Genomic DNA, 16,139 nt, shown 5'->3' on the forward strand with positions numbered 1-16,139 from the left:
GAGATGAAAGAAATGGGCCCACCGTTAAACACTTATGTGTGTGTGTGGTGGTGGGGAGGGGTGAGGATCAAGTGTACTCTCAAATGTAGACATTGTTCAGAAATCTTTCAGATATTCACCCTTTAGTTTTCTATGGAATGTCTATTTCAAAATCGCAACAGAATTAAGCAATATAAATCTTAACTTTTCCATGTTACACTAAAGTGAGCAATGCTAACCGTCAAGTAGTCCACACGATGTTTAGAATGAATTTTATGGCAGTTCCCATGAAATTTAAGGCAAAGAAAAACAGTGCCAGAGGAATACTTCAAATAAGATGAACATACACAGTGGAAACTGTGTAATGTAAACACAATGTGTAGACCTAAGTAGATGAAAGAAAAAGGATCTTTAAAATAACATTTAAATGTTTAAAAATAGGCTTCTAAGTTATAGCTCATTTTTTTAGTTTTTGTTTTTGATTTGAAAAGTTCAAACATTTTTAGCTCAGTTGGGTATCTAGCGTGAAATATTCCATATCGAATGGTGTGTTACAGTAATATTCTTTGTCAGCATAATTCATAAGATTTGAAGTGGCTGAAAGATACTGAGTAGAATAATAAATAACCAACGTGGACAAAATGAAGCAGTGCTTTGAGAAGCAGTGATAAGAACTCCTCATTATAAATTTGTTAGGTAAGAATTTGATCTTCAGAATTTATGTGGAGGTGCTACTGTGGATACCAATGACAGAGCATCCTTAAAGCTTTAAAATTACAAAATTATTTCCCACTGAAAAGGATCATTTTTTGCAACATCATGAAATTTCATTTTTTACTGAAGTGGTCAGTTCATTTGTATTTTAACTGTTGTACCTAAAAATTTCTGTTTTTAAGATTTAATGTTTCTCTGACATATTTGAAAGTACAAGTGATAAAGACCTTTTAAAACTTCAACTTCAGCAACTCTAGCTTTGGAAGGATCATGTAAGAAAAAATTTTAGATGCAAAGGAGCCTAAGAATCTTATGGTCCAAATTTCTTAACTACCTTTGATGCCGAGAGCCAAAAGCTTGTACGAAACCAGCTCTCTCCCACTCTGGGGCCGTTGCATTCGCTGTTTCCTCTGCCTAGAGAGCCAGAAATATCCACATGGCTTAATCCTTCTCTTCATTCATGTCTCTGTGCAAATGGCATCTCATCAGAGAAGCCATCCCTGGTCATCCCATCCAGAGGAGCACCTCTCTCTCTCTCCAGTCCCTTTTTCCTGTTTAATTTCTCGATAGCATTTGCCATCTGGCCATTATAATTTATGTATTACAGTTTGTCTACCCCCATTAGAACAAAGCTCCAGGAAGCAGGATCTTCGTTATGTTCCCAGTGTGCCTCAGCACCCCAAATTCCGGCTGGCACAAATGAGATATTAGATACTCACTAAACATTTATGAAATGAACACACAAATAGATGCATAAGTGAAGTGAATGAAGAGACCTGAGGTGAGAGACTCCGGCTCCTGATTCTTAGGAGAGGAATCTGCCTTGCATACCACCATACTACCCAGGAGATCATCAGAGATGGCAGCCAAAATACTTCATTTATCTCAGGTCTTCAAGCATTGATTCTGCGGTCATTATCTTAGGTGAATAGCCTGCACTTTGGAGTCAGGCAGACCCAAGTTTGAATTTAAGCTCCACTCCTTACTATCTCTGTGAACATGGACAAATCACCTAATTTCTTTGTGTCTCAGTTCCCTCATCTACAAAATGGGGGCAATAATTGTATCTATCTCAGAAGTTTGTAAGGATTAAATAAGATAATATTAGCAAAGTGCTTAGCACGAGGTCTAGCTCTTAGTCAGCATTCAAACTAAAAACCTAAGACCAATAGCAATCTTAATTGTCCCAGACTTTTTCCTTTTGTCCACATTTTTCCCATCTGCCTGCTTTCTTGGCTTCCGTTAAAAACTGCCCATAAAATGTCTTTCCTGGATAGCTTTTCTTTATTGTGTGTTACTCTGGGGTTTATTATCCAGTTGCATTGTATCAATGGAAGTAGTTTTGTCTCCTAGATATTTCCATCAATGTAAAAATGCCTATTCCTTTCTTTCTGGCATGTTGCAGATAATCCAAAGCAAAGCAGCCGAGTACCTCTATATATTAAAGTCCTGGATGTCAATGACAACCCCCCAGAATTTGCTGAATTCTATGAAACTTTTGTCTGTGAAAAAGCAAAAGCAGATCAGGTGAGTTTCATATGAAAGTAAATGAATTTCCTGAGGCTAATTTAGATCTTCTAATAATTCAGATGATGCACAGACCTGAGGGCTAGTTTTGAATTATCTATGAAATAAATGCTTACAAAATTCCTACCGCTATAAATAAGAACCAGGATGAATGTTTAGCTTGCATACAAGAACAGTCTTGAAGACCTGGAAGTTTGTCAGTCTCAAAGACTGACGCTGATCCCAAATCAGTCCTAAGTTTTCATTACAATGGATTAGTCACAGCTTTATTGGAAAAATCTTTATTGGTGAGCAGATACTTTAATTACCAAATGGGCTGGAAAGTAATGGCTAGAACATACTTTACAACTGCCTATAATTCATAGTTTTACTTATTTACGTTGCCCATCTGTACAAGCAATACAAATTCATGAATGTTTTACTGTTTTGCACATTTGTCCCCACCTGAAATCAGTCCTTTCTGCCAACGATATAAAAATCATGTTATGGTTTGTCAAAATAGAAGCACACTGTTAAAATACATGTTAAAATGGGAAGCTGAAGTTAAGTGTTTTATATACAAACCAGCGTTTTTTGCAAGTTGATGGCTTATGTATATGCCCAGATTGCATTTCTAAGCAGGCTGTCCAAAGAGTGCTTCTGTTTTCTTCAGATGCAATGTCGTCATCGATCATTGTAATATTTTATCGCTTGGTATCTCCCTAGGGCAGTATTTCTCAACGTGGGTGATTTTGGCCCCCCAAGGGACATTTGGCAATGTCTAGGGACATTTTTGATTGTTGCAAGGAAAAGGGTGCTACTGGTTTTAGTGGGAGGAGGCCAGGCTTCCTGCTTAAAATCCTACAGTGCTCAGGACAGCCCACGACAAAGTATTATTCTTGGCTCTTTGCAGTTCTTTGCTCAAAGTGGATTCATTGTGAAATTTCTAGAGGCTATCATTTAAAAATTAAAATTGGAAATCATTTGGCCACACAATATGCTGCAAAACTGTAAGAAGCACTTTTGAGTTAGCAAAACTTATGGTAGCTTTATGGTGTTGATTTTAGTTGATTCAGACCCTACGAGCCGTGGACAAGGATGACCCTTACAGCGGACACCAGTTCTCGTTCTCTTTGGCCCCCGAAGCAGCCAGTGGCTCGAATTTTACCATTCAAGACAACAAAGGTAAATGGCCCTAGGTTGCCTTGTCTGTCTACATATTTATATCTGTGTCTAAATCTATCTAGTCCCATCACAATTGATCCAATACAGAATACGGTTTCTACTTTCATTCACCATTTTGCTTTCCGGTTCCAGACAATACCGCGGGAATCTTAACTCGGAAAAATGGCTATAATAGACACGAGATGAGCACCTATCTCCTGCCTGTGGTCATATCAGACAACGACTACCCCGTCCAAAGCAGCACTGGGACTGTGACTGTCCGGGTCTGTGCATGTGACCACCAAGGGAACATGCAGTCCTGCCATGCGGAGGCCCTCGTCCACCCCACGGGACTGAGCACGGGGGCTCTGATTGCCATCCTCCTGTGCATCGTGACCCTACTAGGTAAACTGCTTCTCCCCGCATCCTATCTCCCCATGCTGAGGGGCACACACTGTTACTCTGACTCTCTAGATTTATCCGCCTCCCCCATTAAGGCATACAGCCTGATCTAGGTGAGTAGAGCTATGTGCTGAGAATCTTTGTTGTTCACCCATGAACTAGTTTTTGCTTGCAAGTGGCTTTGGAGAATGAACAGTTGTGAAACTTGCCCATGTCTTTACTTACCCAGGCAGTCATTCCACCGAGAGAATCTCTTTTCTATCAGACTGGGAATGAATCTTAGGGGGGATTTGAGAGCAGTATAAATATGCCCTTGTCATTTCATTTGTTGTTTAATATTTAACCTGGCAAATGTTAAATGTTCAAAGAGTGAACATCATCGGACATGGAGTGTATGATGAAGGCCCTTTCTATGAAGGTCAAGTTTAAAGATGGATGGGAAAGTGGAAGGAGAAATGTGATGACTGTTTCTCTCTCGTACAGGGCAATAAAAAGTGGTGCAATTTTCTTTAACTCAGCAACCTCATTTGGATCTACCCACTTAAATAACAACCCTCTTAGCATTGCTCTCTGACTGCCGAATACACAGGGTCTATTATTTCTCAGGTTCTCAATAATAACTCCTGTGACTAAGGAAATAAATCCGGGACCTAAAAGAAATGAATGTCATAAAAGTGAAAATCAAAGTCTAACAATGATTCAGATGAAATTTTTACCCCAGCTCACTAATTAAGCACACAAGTTGAGCTCAAAATGCTCAAAAGTCCCTTGACTGTTGTGAACTCAGAAATCAAACGTTAGCTTCGAAAAATGAAAGTGAAGATTTGTAAAGCTCGCCTACGGCATTGTGGGGGGAAAGTAAGAAGTTAGAGCCAACCTGGTTTACACAGAGAGGGGGAAAAAAACAATCTTTTTTTTAAAAAAATGACAATATAGTGACTTTGAGAAAAGGAAAGGAAGACCTAACGTTTCTCTAAGAAGAGAACGCCTAGGGGTCCCTGCTCCAGAGTTTCACATTCCAGATCCACTTTGCTAATTATAACAGAGCCTTGAAACTCAGCTACAGAACTGTGATTCTCTTTGTCAACTAAGATTTGGGGGAAGTATTTTAAGATATGAGCATAAATAAAAACTGAGAGTATGCAAAGACAAATCAGTGCTCTAAGGGTGTGAGTCTGTAAAAATTGTTTTCCAAGAGAAATATGAATATTCTTTTGATTTAAAAAAAAAGAGAGAGATTGTTTTTAGAAGGGCTAGCCTGGCAGGCTGTCCTCAGGTAGGAGTCCGTGGACTCGTGGTCTGTAGAGGAAGCACCGGCCCTCATCTCACAGAGGTGGTGCTCCCTTCCCTCAAATCTCCCCACTTTCTCCTCCCCCTTATTCTCCGTCTAGCCAGCTCCCTACGTCCTCCCTTTTCATCTCCCTCCTCCAGTGAATTCTGTCTCCTCATTACCTCTACCCACGTCTTGTCTAGTCTCTTTGGAATTCTGTACCTAATTAAAAAGGAGAAAAATGGGAATCTAGCCTTTACTAGGCTCGCATCATGGGTTAGACACTGGGCAAGATGCTTTACAAATGTTTTTCTCACTTAATCCTCAGAACCATCTGGTCTGTATTTATCCGCATCTTCCATATGGAAGCTGAGGTGCCAGGATGTGAAGCCAAGTCACACAGCTAACAGGTGGTAGAAAGAAGTTCCAAGCCCAGGTCTTCTGCCTCCGACCCCTGGTGCTTCCACCCCATACTCTACTTTCTTTGTGAGCTTCTAGAATGCAGTGCAACTTCCAGGCTCAAAGAGAGCTCAAACAGAAAGTGAGAGGACTGAAGAAAGCGGCCGCAAACCTGAGTTTGTAAGAGAAGGAAAGCCAGGCCAATAGAGGAGGAAATCTGCACTCAAGAAAGAAGATCATGTGGCATCTGTTGCTTTTGTAAATAAAACAGTAGTAAAAGCAACTACCGCATCTCTTGCCTCTGTGGTGCCTTCGAGTTGGCATAACTTTCACAGTGGGCACTGTGTTCTTGCTTCTCTCTTACAGAGAAGGAATCAGACTTAAAAAGGTCAGATCGTTTAAGTGACACTACATCTGCTGATCTCAAATGCCTGGCCACCTTCTAGTTTTATGATGGGATTTGAACACAAATTGGCTCAGGCGCCCTGGCCCCAAAATCTCACTGCTGTCCTCTGGCCTCAAGAGGGTAGAAAAAAGAGAAGGGTTCAGTTACTGGGAAGAAAGAGTATTATTCTCTTTCAGAATGTTTTTGTTCCATGTGCTTAGAACTCACTTTTTCGGTTTATAAAAGTTAGCTTTGAAAAAGATCTTCCTTTTAGAGAGTTATGCTCTCAAGAAATTCTGTTCAGATGTGTGTTGGGCCAATGAGAAGAGATACAGGCTGCTGTAGCAGTAGGAGAATTAAGGCACAAATGCCTTTGAATTACTGAAGGTGCCCTCTGTCTTCTAGACAATCGCACTTTCAGGTGTGCGCAGGACTAAAGACAAGATACAGGCAACTTCAGCTGGGGAAGAATTAGGACGCTGTCTTGCCTTAAATGATGGAACGAGCCCACGTACATCAGAATTTAGTTCTTTGAGAGCCAGCTTGACTCTGTTCTCTAATCCCAAAGGCCGTCCTTCCTTATAACCCTCTGTTTCGCAAATCCATGGCACACTGGAAACCAGCATAAAAGGTGGACTGTGAACATCCCTGCGATTTTCCACCCACAGGGACCCCAGGGTGAAGTGAAGGTGCGCAGAGCATCCACAGCCTTACCTGACAAGGCCCTTCCTTCTCCTCTTCTCTCCCCAGCTTCCTCTGGTCCAGCACCTCGAATGCCCCAGGCACACCCCCACTCTACGGCCTTTCTCCTAGTTCTGTTCTCTTTGCCAGATAATCTCTTTGCTCAAATGTCACTTCCTCAATGATGCAGTCTCCCCCCAAAAAACATATACAGCCCCTCAAACATCCACAGAAGCCACCCTCCTTACTCTGGCCTGCTCTTCCTTGTTTACATTGCACGTATCCCCTTCTAACAATCTCCATATTCATTATACACGTTGCTTTTTTTCTGTCTCCATCCACCACCACCACCACCCCTGCCTACCTTATTCAGACAGGGCTGTTGATCAACTTTCTTTCATTAATAGTAGCTGGCACAGAGTTGGCAATAAATAAACATTTATTGAATGAACAAATAAATAAATGAAAAGAAAGGGGCAAATGAAGCATCTGGCAGCAGAAGAGAACCTGTACAATTACACAACCACACGCTTGAAAACGGCAGGGTTGCAGATCCTTTAGAAACAGCCTATAATCCAAACGTGCTTCCAAGCATGGTAATTAACTGTGCAGGATTTTTAGTCTGACTGACCTGGATTTTGATTGTACATGTGACATCTCTAAACCTCGATTTCCCCTTATGTAAAATGGAGTTACCATGATGCTACCTACTTTGTAGGGCTGGGGCTACTATGATAATTAAATTAGACTCGGTCTGTAAAGCGTTTGGCATGTAGAACCATCTCAATAGATAACCAATTATTAATATTAACATTTGAAAGGTTAATATATAGACACACAGGTTTGCATATATCCATTATTATATAGGTAGGTGTACATATCCACCAAAAGTCATAATTCTGTAATTCCCATTGTGATAATTCAGTTCTCACGGCTCATAAAAACTGGACCATGTTACGGATGACAGCGTAAAGAGATGTCCCTGGTGCTTCCCTGCTACCCTCCCCTGGACAAGCCCAGGTTAACAATGCACATTCTGCCCTGGATGGCTGTTTTCTCTCTAAGCTGTCACTGTGTTGTTACTTTCCCACCCATATGTCTGTTCGTGGATGTGTCTCTTTACAGGCAACCAGCGTGTTATACACAGACAGCGGCAAAGAAACATCAGGAACTAATTAAACCCAGTTCTTGCTTTGCCTCTAATCGGAATTAGGTGGAAAAATAGAGAGAACAAACATTCCATTCTGGTCAACAAACTTATAGAACATGAAACTCTGAGAGACTTTTTTTTTTTAAGTTCCCACGTAAATAAATGTGTTTATTTTATTTAGCTTAAACAGAAATAATCTGGCATGTGTACTATTACCTGTCCCCTTCAAACTGGCTGATCGTAAAGTCCAAAATGGCTTTCTGAACTGTATCTGGGTCTCTCCAGGTGTTATCTGTAACAGTATTTCCTTATATGTAAGACAAGTATGCAAACCTCCTCATCTCTACTTTGAGTTTTAAACTAACTTTACACTTTTCTCGGGGAAAAAAAGAAGGCATCGTGCAAAAGTTATTTTAGAAGTGGAGTTATGCAAACCCTTCAACACATCCCCGAAGGTGCCAGCCTTGTGCTTATAAGCAGTTTCGGAGCAGTTCAGGTGTTGAGCATAATTTGCACTCTTATGACAGTACTCTTACTGTGGTGGAGCTGTTATTGTTGTTGTTGTTGTTGTTATTATTATTATTATCATCATATTATTATTATTATTATTTCCTTACCTAGAAACTAGTTTGCTATTCCAAAGCAAAAAGGAACTACTGACAATATAGGAAGGTGTTTTATCCTCTATTTAAATCGTAACTTTCAAATAGTTACTCCATTTGGCGTGGGTTGGGGGTTCCTGGTTTGTGCCAGGAGGCAAGTGCAACCTTAAAGAAACAAAAGTTGAGTCTGTAGTTTCCTGGAGAACTTTGAAAACTTCACTTTGGAGCAGTATTTCTTCCCGATGTTAATTGGGCGGCAAATTAATGTTCCCTTCCCTTTCTGTTTTGTTTCTACTTCCAGTGACAGTGGTGTTGTTTGCAGCTCTGAGGCGGCAGCGGAAAAAAGAGCCTTTGATCATTTCCAAAGAGGACATCAGAGACAACATTGTCAGTTACAACGACGAAGGTGGTGGTGAGGAGGACACCCAGGCCTTTGATATCGGCACCCTGAGGAATCCCGAAGCCATAGAGGACAGCAAGTTACGCAGGGACATTGTGCCCGAAGCCCTTTTTCTACCCCGACGGACTCCAGCAGCTCGTGATAACACCGATGTCCGAGATTTCATTAACCAAAGGTTAAAGGAAAATGACACGGACCCCACGGCCCCGCCCTACGACTCCTTGGCCACCTACGCCTACGAGGGCACCGGCTCGGTGGCCGATTCCCTGAGCTCGCTGGAGTCGGTGACCACGGATGGAGACCAGGACTACGATTACCTTAGTGACTGGGGCCCTCGGTTCAAAAAGCTCGCAGATATGTATGGAGGGGTGGACAGTGACAAGGACTCCTAATATGTTGCCTTTTTCATTTTCCAGTATGACACTGAGACATGTGAAGTGGCTATTTCTTCCTATTTATCCACTGCTCCGTGAAGGGTTCTCTGTTCTACCCGTTCCAAAAGTCAATGGCTGCAGTCCATGTGGATCCAATGTTAGAGACTTTTTTCTAGTACACTTTTATGAGCTTCCCAGAGGCAAATGTTTATTTTTTAGCGCATCCAGTTCACCATGTCAGCCCTACAGGCGCCGTGCTGGAGGAGAGGACGGGAGTGGTTTTCCCCCTGTTCTCTTAGGGCAAGTTTGGAACATGCTGGATTCCGCTGGCCTGGTCTCTTACTACTTTGCATTGACTCAAGGTCAGCTGACTGCTGTGTACATTTCACATGCTAATGGGATAAGGAAGTGCGCATTAATGATAAAAATATAGTTTTGGTAAAAGAAGAGAGGGTGGAACAACCGTTCCTGGTATATCGGCTCACGAGGAGATAATGAACTCTGTATGGGTGTGTATTTCTGTCGCAAAGAATTTAAAATCATATTTGCCCGTCCTGTTTGTCCTTCATGATCTTTTTCTGGCACCAGTGACTTCAAAACATCAAATCCACCAATGTTTTGAGATTCTCCTTCCTCTTTAGGAAATGATGCCAATTAAATGGTAACATTCAAAAATAACAACCAAAAAAAACTTAGTAAGACCTCATTCCTTGCCACTGATTCATAATATGTTATATATCAGACGAGCAAAATTTGCCCTTGCACCATATAAAGGGAATGGGAAAATAGCTAGCAATGTTAACAGAGGAAATATTTAGCGTATTTTAAAGTTTGGGCCACCAGAATACCATGAATCACTTGGCGTTATTTCAGCCATCAGTAGGCTAATCACAAATAAGTCTAATTGTTTAAAAAGTTCTTCAAGGAGCTTTTCTGAGGCAGATTTTAACTCCTTGTCTGTAGTTGTCGTCAGTATTATTCTAATATACTTGGAAGTAACGATGTGAAGTACAATAATTCATATTCTTCAGATCCTTCTTACACAATTAAGTTGCATTAGTAAAGTTTGGCCAATTAGATGAAGCTCAGATCCCTCTCTCAGAGTTTAATGGGGAGGTAAGAGCCAGCCGCACTTGAACTCGACACCCTGTCCTTCACACCTGGAAACACGCATATATTTATATACTGTGATGGGGTGAACATTGGAATCACAGTGAAAGCCTGCATATTACATGTTCGGGAGACGCTTGCAAAGGGAAAACTTGGATTCCCTTCAACAGGGGTGTTAAAGACTGTAATTAAAATGATCGTTGACTTTCAAAAGCATTAATATTTTTTCATTGTTTTAGGCAACCTTGCCATCCTTGTCTTTGAACTAATGATAAAGTAATGGTCTTAAACTACGACAGAAAAGTAATGTACAATCCATCCAATCCGTTATTCCTCTAATTACACAATTAGCATCATAGTTATCCAGTGGACCCAGCTGAACTGAACCGATCCTTTTGGCGGGTTCAAATCATTTATTTCATATGCTGTTCTAATGATTTTTATCATTAGAATCTTACATTGTGCAGTCATCAGAAACTTCCAAAGTACTGTAATGAAAACATCCTGGTTTTGAAAACTTAAAAAAAAAAATAGGCTCTGTATATATATAATGTGTACTTAAGAATATGCTGACTTCAATTATTAGTCTTAGGGATTTATTTTCAATTAAGGTTAATTTTCTACAGATAATCTTAGTGCCAGTCCATTTGGGGATAATGTCATATCAACACATATTTTCTATTTGGAAACACATTGTTGTTTAGTTAAGTTTTAAATAGATGTATTACCCAGGAAGTAAAGGTGGCACCTTTAAGATAAGAGAGATGTAGTCTTCTGGGTTACCCAAGTAGAGTGAAAAATTTTTACAACCGTATTATTCCTTGTGTTTCCTGTTTTGTGATTAACTTCCCTGTATACTAACAAGTATTTTATGCGTGGCCTCTTCCCTGCTTACAAGGTTTTCTTTTGCTAGTTCTTTACACACACACACACACACACACACACACACACTGAGGAATGCAAACAAAATACTACAGGAGGGCTTCACTGTAACGAATTGATATATATCATAGTCACAGGTAAGTGTTGAAAAAAAGCTAGCTTAGTAGAGTTAATTAATAAGAACTAGTTATTTATAGCAATAGAACAGCACCTTAATCACATGACTGTAAAATTAAACAGCTCTCTATCCTTAGGTTTCATGTTATGTAATAAGCTGTATCAAGAAAGATAGTCCTGTAAAAAGAAAAGTATGATCAGAAGTCTTCCTTTTGAACTTTTGGCGTTAATTGGAATGTCTGAGGGTCGACATTAGCAACTTCAGTGTTCAAGGGTAAGGTTTACTCGCTCATAAATGAAAGTAAGACGTTCTGCAGTGGAATATCTGATATGTAATTGGCAAGGTATCCTATCCCACCCTGAAGATGGGACAGTTACACCGAGAACAGGTTAATAGGACTAAATACTGAAATAACTGTTTAATCTTTTACCACAAAACCTGATGATGAATCTCTAAGAAACTGGGTAATTTGAGACTGGAGCTGAGTGTTTAGCAGTAGAGCCTTATAAGTATCTAGGAGAAGTAATATTTTCCTAAAATTAAGACTGTCTAACGTCATGGAAACAATAAGAGCCATAGTTCCATCATTCTGTGCTGGTCTCACTTCCTTCCCACCAAGACATCAGGTCAAAGACCCGCATCGACATGAACGATTACTGGAGAAAAAAACTGGTTTTCAGCTCAGTTTTCACATTGTCTCTGTCCTGAAATTAGGTATTTGCAATAAGAAGGATAGAAAGAGAGTGGGAAGAGGTAAAGTTTTAATATTTGCTCTAATCATTGAGAAACTAAAATTCAGAAAATATAGGGAGATTGCTTTTGGAGTGGAGTTGTTTCAAGGACTTTGAGACCCTTGTGACATATTTTCTGTCCTCTGTTCAAAGGGGAGAGTTTCTTCAGACCACTAAGCTATTCCCTAGAATAAACTGAAAATTTTAAAACATTAAATTATTGTGCATAAATTTAAAGCCCCTTCACTTCATAGCACTTCCTGCTGAAGGGCCTGGAAAATATTTGTCCCCAAATAAACTAAATCCAATGGGGGAGAAACAAAGATGGTTCCACTGAGCCTTAAGAGAGGGAGGCTGGGCCCATAAATGTATGTTTTTTTTATAAGACCTTTCTTAGCTTTACAGTTTAAGTGCATAAAAGGGAGGTTTGGATATAACCTGACACCATTTTCAGCTGGAACAAAACCTGGTGATTCGATTCTAACCCAGCATAAAAACTTTGGTTTAGTGTTCATTTTCAGCTCCCAAAGGGTTGTAGAAAAAGTTCTAATAAGTTGGAGCTCTCTTAGAAGCATTCAAATTTCATGGACCTAAATTAACTTTACAGTGTTTTCTTTACTTTCATTTTTAAGTGATTTTTAATTTTAGATGTCCTGATTTCCTGAGTAATCCCTTATATCAAATGCTTTGCCTTGAAATAGGTGTTTCATTGGAGATAATAGTGTATAATCTATGAATTGGGCATTCCTCAATTCTTTCTATATACTTGAGGACCCTAAAAAGTATGCAGTTGAAAGGAAAGAACAAAGTTGATTCCTGGATGTGAATTAAATACTTAAATCAGGTACAGCTCAATTCACTTTTCCCAGGAACCAAATAAGCTGCCAAATAAATAATTTTATCCTAGTCACTAGTCTTGAAGCAGTGTACTTACTTTGGGAGGGCACTCTAAAAAGTCATGATCCCCACTATTTTGAAAGGTATCCTCTGAAAAGGATCATTTCAGTGTAAATTTTTTTGTTTGTTTTTATCTAGATGAAATCTTTCTTGAATTGTCACAGGAGATTAAAAATCCAAGCAGTCTACTATGCTTACATGATCGCTACAACCCAGCCTCCTTTATCAGATTGTAAGAGTGGAAAGATTAAGATTTAGTGTGTGGGTCTTCAGGAAGATGAACTATTTCCTAAAGTCTAACAAGCAGCTTTCTTTTTCAGAGAATACAGAACTGCAGTACGGTCTTCTGAAAAGTTCAGTGGTTCTAACGGTTGCAGTGTTTTTAATCTCCCCTTGGCATCTTTATGGAACAATTTTCTAAAGGGATAATTCTCAGCTAAAAAATATCAGACCCCGACCGTATTTAATGTGCAAGAGCAATACACTGACTCACACACTTGTTAAAAGTTAATAAAGGAATAGTTCATTTTTAAAGCCAGAAGTTTATGGTCTCTGCATCATCAATTTAATTTAAGCATTGCTGAGACAATCTTTAATCCACTCCCCATTTGGTAATACCTTATTTATGACGCATTTTCATTCTTTAATTTGGGGGGAACATTAGTCCAACAGAGCCAGCAGATGAAAGTGCTGAAAGGAGGTCAAATGGAAACAAAGCCTATTACCCACTGTATTTCAGACAGGACCAGGCACTTAGCCGAAGAGCCGCTGGGTTATTAGATTAATTTCAAAAGAGCTTTTACAAGTTGCTTAATTCCATTTTTTTTTTTTAAACCCATGGACCACAAACTCAGATTTCTCCTCAAATGGGGTTAATTTGACAAATGAGGCATGGGCCCAGCATTGTGGAAAAAGCATTCCACTATAATGAGACCTGGGTCTTTCTTGTGAGACACTGCTATTTGTGTAAATATGTCTAGAGGCACCTACTATAAGCTTTTAGTTTTCTATGATCTATTAGTTTAGTGTTTATTAAGGAATCGTATGTATAGAATTACCGGGCATTCAGAGGGAGAGCTGTGTAGCAAACGTAAAACTGATCTGCTCGGGAGAAACACAGGAGCGCTTCAAAACCACTGTACTGTTTTGTTTGCGATTATTTTCATTGCTTTGAAAGGAAACTGTGTAAGAATAGGACTTATAATAAATGCTACGGGTGTCTTCAGTAGTACCAGGCTGAGGCAATTTGGCAGTCTCCCACTGTGATTTGTGATTTTAGACCCAGAAAATAAAAGCTTTTTGGTATTGATTGTTTTTAATTAAAAATACTCCCAAGTATAAACTGAAGCTGATGCCACCCTGGAAGATTTACTGGCGGGAGTGATCAGTTCATACAGTTTTTCTCGGTATCGCTCGTGTCTTTGGCAACGTAAACACCTGATGGCAACAATCACTGCTCAGCTTTCATCCACATTTCTAGCTAGGGAGATTTTCGTAACTTCACAGTTTACAATGAGAAAGTTTTCTGTGTTAGAAGAATGGGGTTGAGACGATAACCTTTCAGCTCAGTGTGGCCGGGCCTTTTGTTGCAGTCAAATGGCAAATACATGCTCCTTGAAATGGCTTCTTTTCTTTTCCTTTGTTTTCTTAGACGTATACATTTGAAAAGAATGCAATTTAAAAAGTGATTTCTCACAAAGAGTAAATATGCCTTTTGCAAATCAATTTTTGTAACAAGTTATTTATATGATATTACTTAATAAACTGTTTTTTTTTCTAACTTGTTTTTTTTCCAATTCTCTCAAACTATTGTTTGTAATTAGAGATTTTTTAAAGGTACATGTTGATATACACTTAATCTTTCCAGATCTGCTGTTTTAACCTCTCAGATAGCTAACTAAAGCCAACTTATAATAATTAGCTTGTAAACAACAGTTTCTCCCAACCAGCAATATAGATCATTGGCACAGCCCTGCAGACTTCGTACTGCTGGGACATCAATAATTCTACTGTTATTTACAGAATTGCCAAATTAGGAAGAAAGCTGTTTATCCTTATGGTAATTGCTTTAGATTTAAAAAAAAAAAAAAAAAAAAAAAAGGACAGTTCTATATTTTTGCCCATCCCAAATCTCTAGCCTTTATTTCACTCTCATAAAAACAGTTGTCCATGAATCTCTGATTTTAAAAAGAAAAACAAAAAGCAAGAGTCAGACCAGAGGAAAATAAGAATAAAATCCTTCCAGCATTCTGATACTATGAGTAAATAAAATGTTTTTAGCATATTCAGAGCTATCATATTTTACATGCTTGTTCTTTCTTAAGCTGCCTCCTATTTCTACAGGGGCAATTTCAGAATTTTTTAACTGGGAGAACTGAATTCATACCTTTGCCAAGGAGATTTGCTTTTATTCATTCACTTGCTCAATATACAGTAGGCACTCAACTGTGTGCTGTGGAATATTCAACAATAAGCCAGATATATTTTTTCCTTCTCTCCAGAAGCTCATGGGCCAGGAGGTAGGGCTGCTGTAAACTCATAACTAGAGTACCCACCCGGAGGTGCCGTGGAGATGTCTTCAGAGAGAAACATGCAAAAATGTTTACAGGACTTCATAGGACCGAGGAACTCTCCCTGCCCAGGTGGAGGAGTGTGTGTGTGTGTGTTGGTGGGAGAGGCAGTTAAGAATTAGTGGGATTGAGACAAAGGGAGATAAGATATCAAAAAGAATAGCAGGAGAGAGAAAAGAGAGGGATGCTTAAGCAAGGCCACTGATCTCAGTTGAGGTTCCCTGAAGGGAACTAGGCTTGGAAAAAATCACATCACCAGAACACAGAGGATCACCAGGGCCATAGCAGCTGATTTTTGTTGTTGCTTTGTGGTTTTGGTTTTTGTCATTTGGTTTAAAGTTAACTTGGTGGGAAACAGAAAACCATGGAGAGGAATGATGCTATTAGAAATAAACTTGTTGAAGGACATGTCCATTGTACAGTGGTATGCATGGTGCGCTAGAGCCAAGCCCCTCCCACCCCCCTACCCAGTCCCCGGCTCTGGACCACCCCCAGGGCAAGTGTAGTCTGCAGGATCTAGGAAACTTCCTTGACCTAATGTAACGTAGGCAGGAAGTACAATGTGTTTCTCAACGACCCAGCTCAGGAAGCAGACTCCTGCAGACATTTGGATGAACGAAGCCCTTTTCTATCGCCATAACTTCCCACGATAATTATCATTAGTAATTCACTCTAGCTGCTGCAAAAGGCAAAATCCAAAGTCTCCATAGAATTCATGTCTCACTCTTGTGACTGTCAGGGCAGTTGTGGGCCTTTCTTCCTCTTGTAGCTGTACCATCTGGAACACAGGGTTTAACGCGGCAGG

General features: G+C 39.8%; 1 protein-coding gene across 4 annotated transcripts in view; it reads left to right on the forward strand.

Annotated features, from left to right (window-relative positions):
- Positions 1-11,565, forward strand: part of CDH6 (cadherin 6) — a 118,338-nt gene extending 106,773 nt beyond the window's left edge. For 3 of the 4 annotated variants that reach the window (XM_032470510.1, XM_032470517.1, XM_032470520.1), the window contains exons 9-12: positions 2,099-2,220; positions 3,267-3,384; positions 3,517-3,768; positions 8,554-11,565. In XM_032470510.1, coding sequence (XP_032326401.1) covers positions 2,099-2,220; positions 3,267-3,384; positions 3,517-3,768; positions 8,554-9,044 — 983 coding nt within the window. In that variant the 3' untranslated portion in view covers positions 9,045-11,565. Of the gene's footprint in view, positions 1-2,098; positions 2,221-3,266; positions 3,385-3,516; positions 3,879-8,553 lie in introns of those variants that run through there. The other variant, XM_032470522.1, reaches the window with a different exon arrangement.
- The last annotated feature ends 4,574 nt before the right edge of the window (positions 11,566-16,139 follow it).

Source organism: Camelus ferus, chromosome 3 (genome assembly GCF_009834535.1).
Source record: "Camelus ferus isolate YT-003-E chromosome 3, BCGSAC_Cfer_1.0, whole genome shotgun sequence".
Lineage (NCBI taxonomy): Eukaryota > Metazoa > Chordata > Mammalia > Artiodactyla > Camelidae > Camelus > Camelus ferus.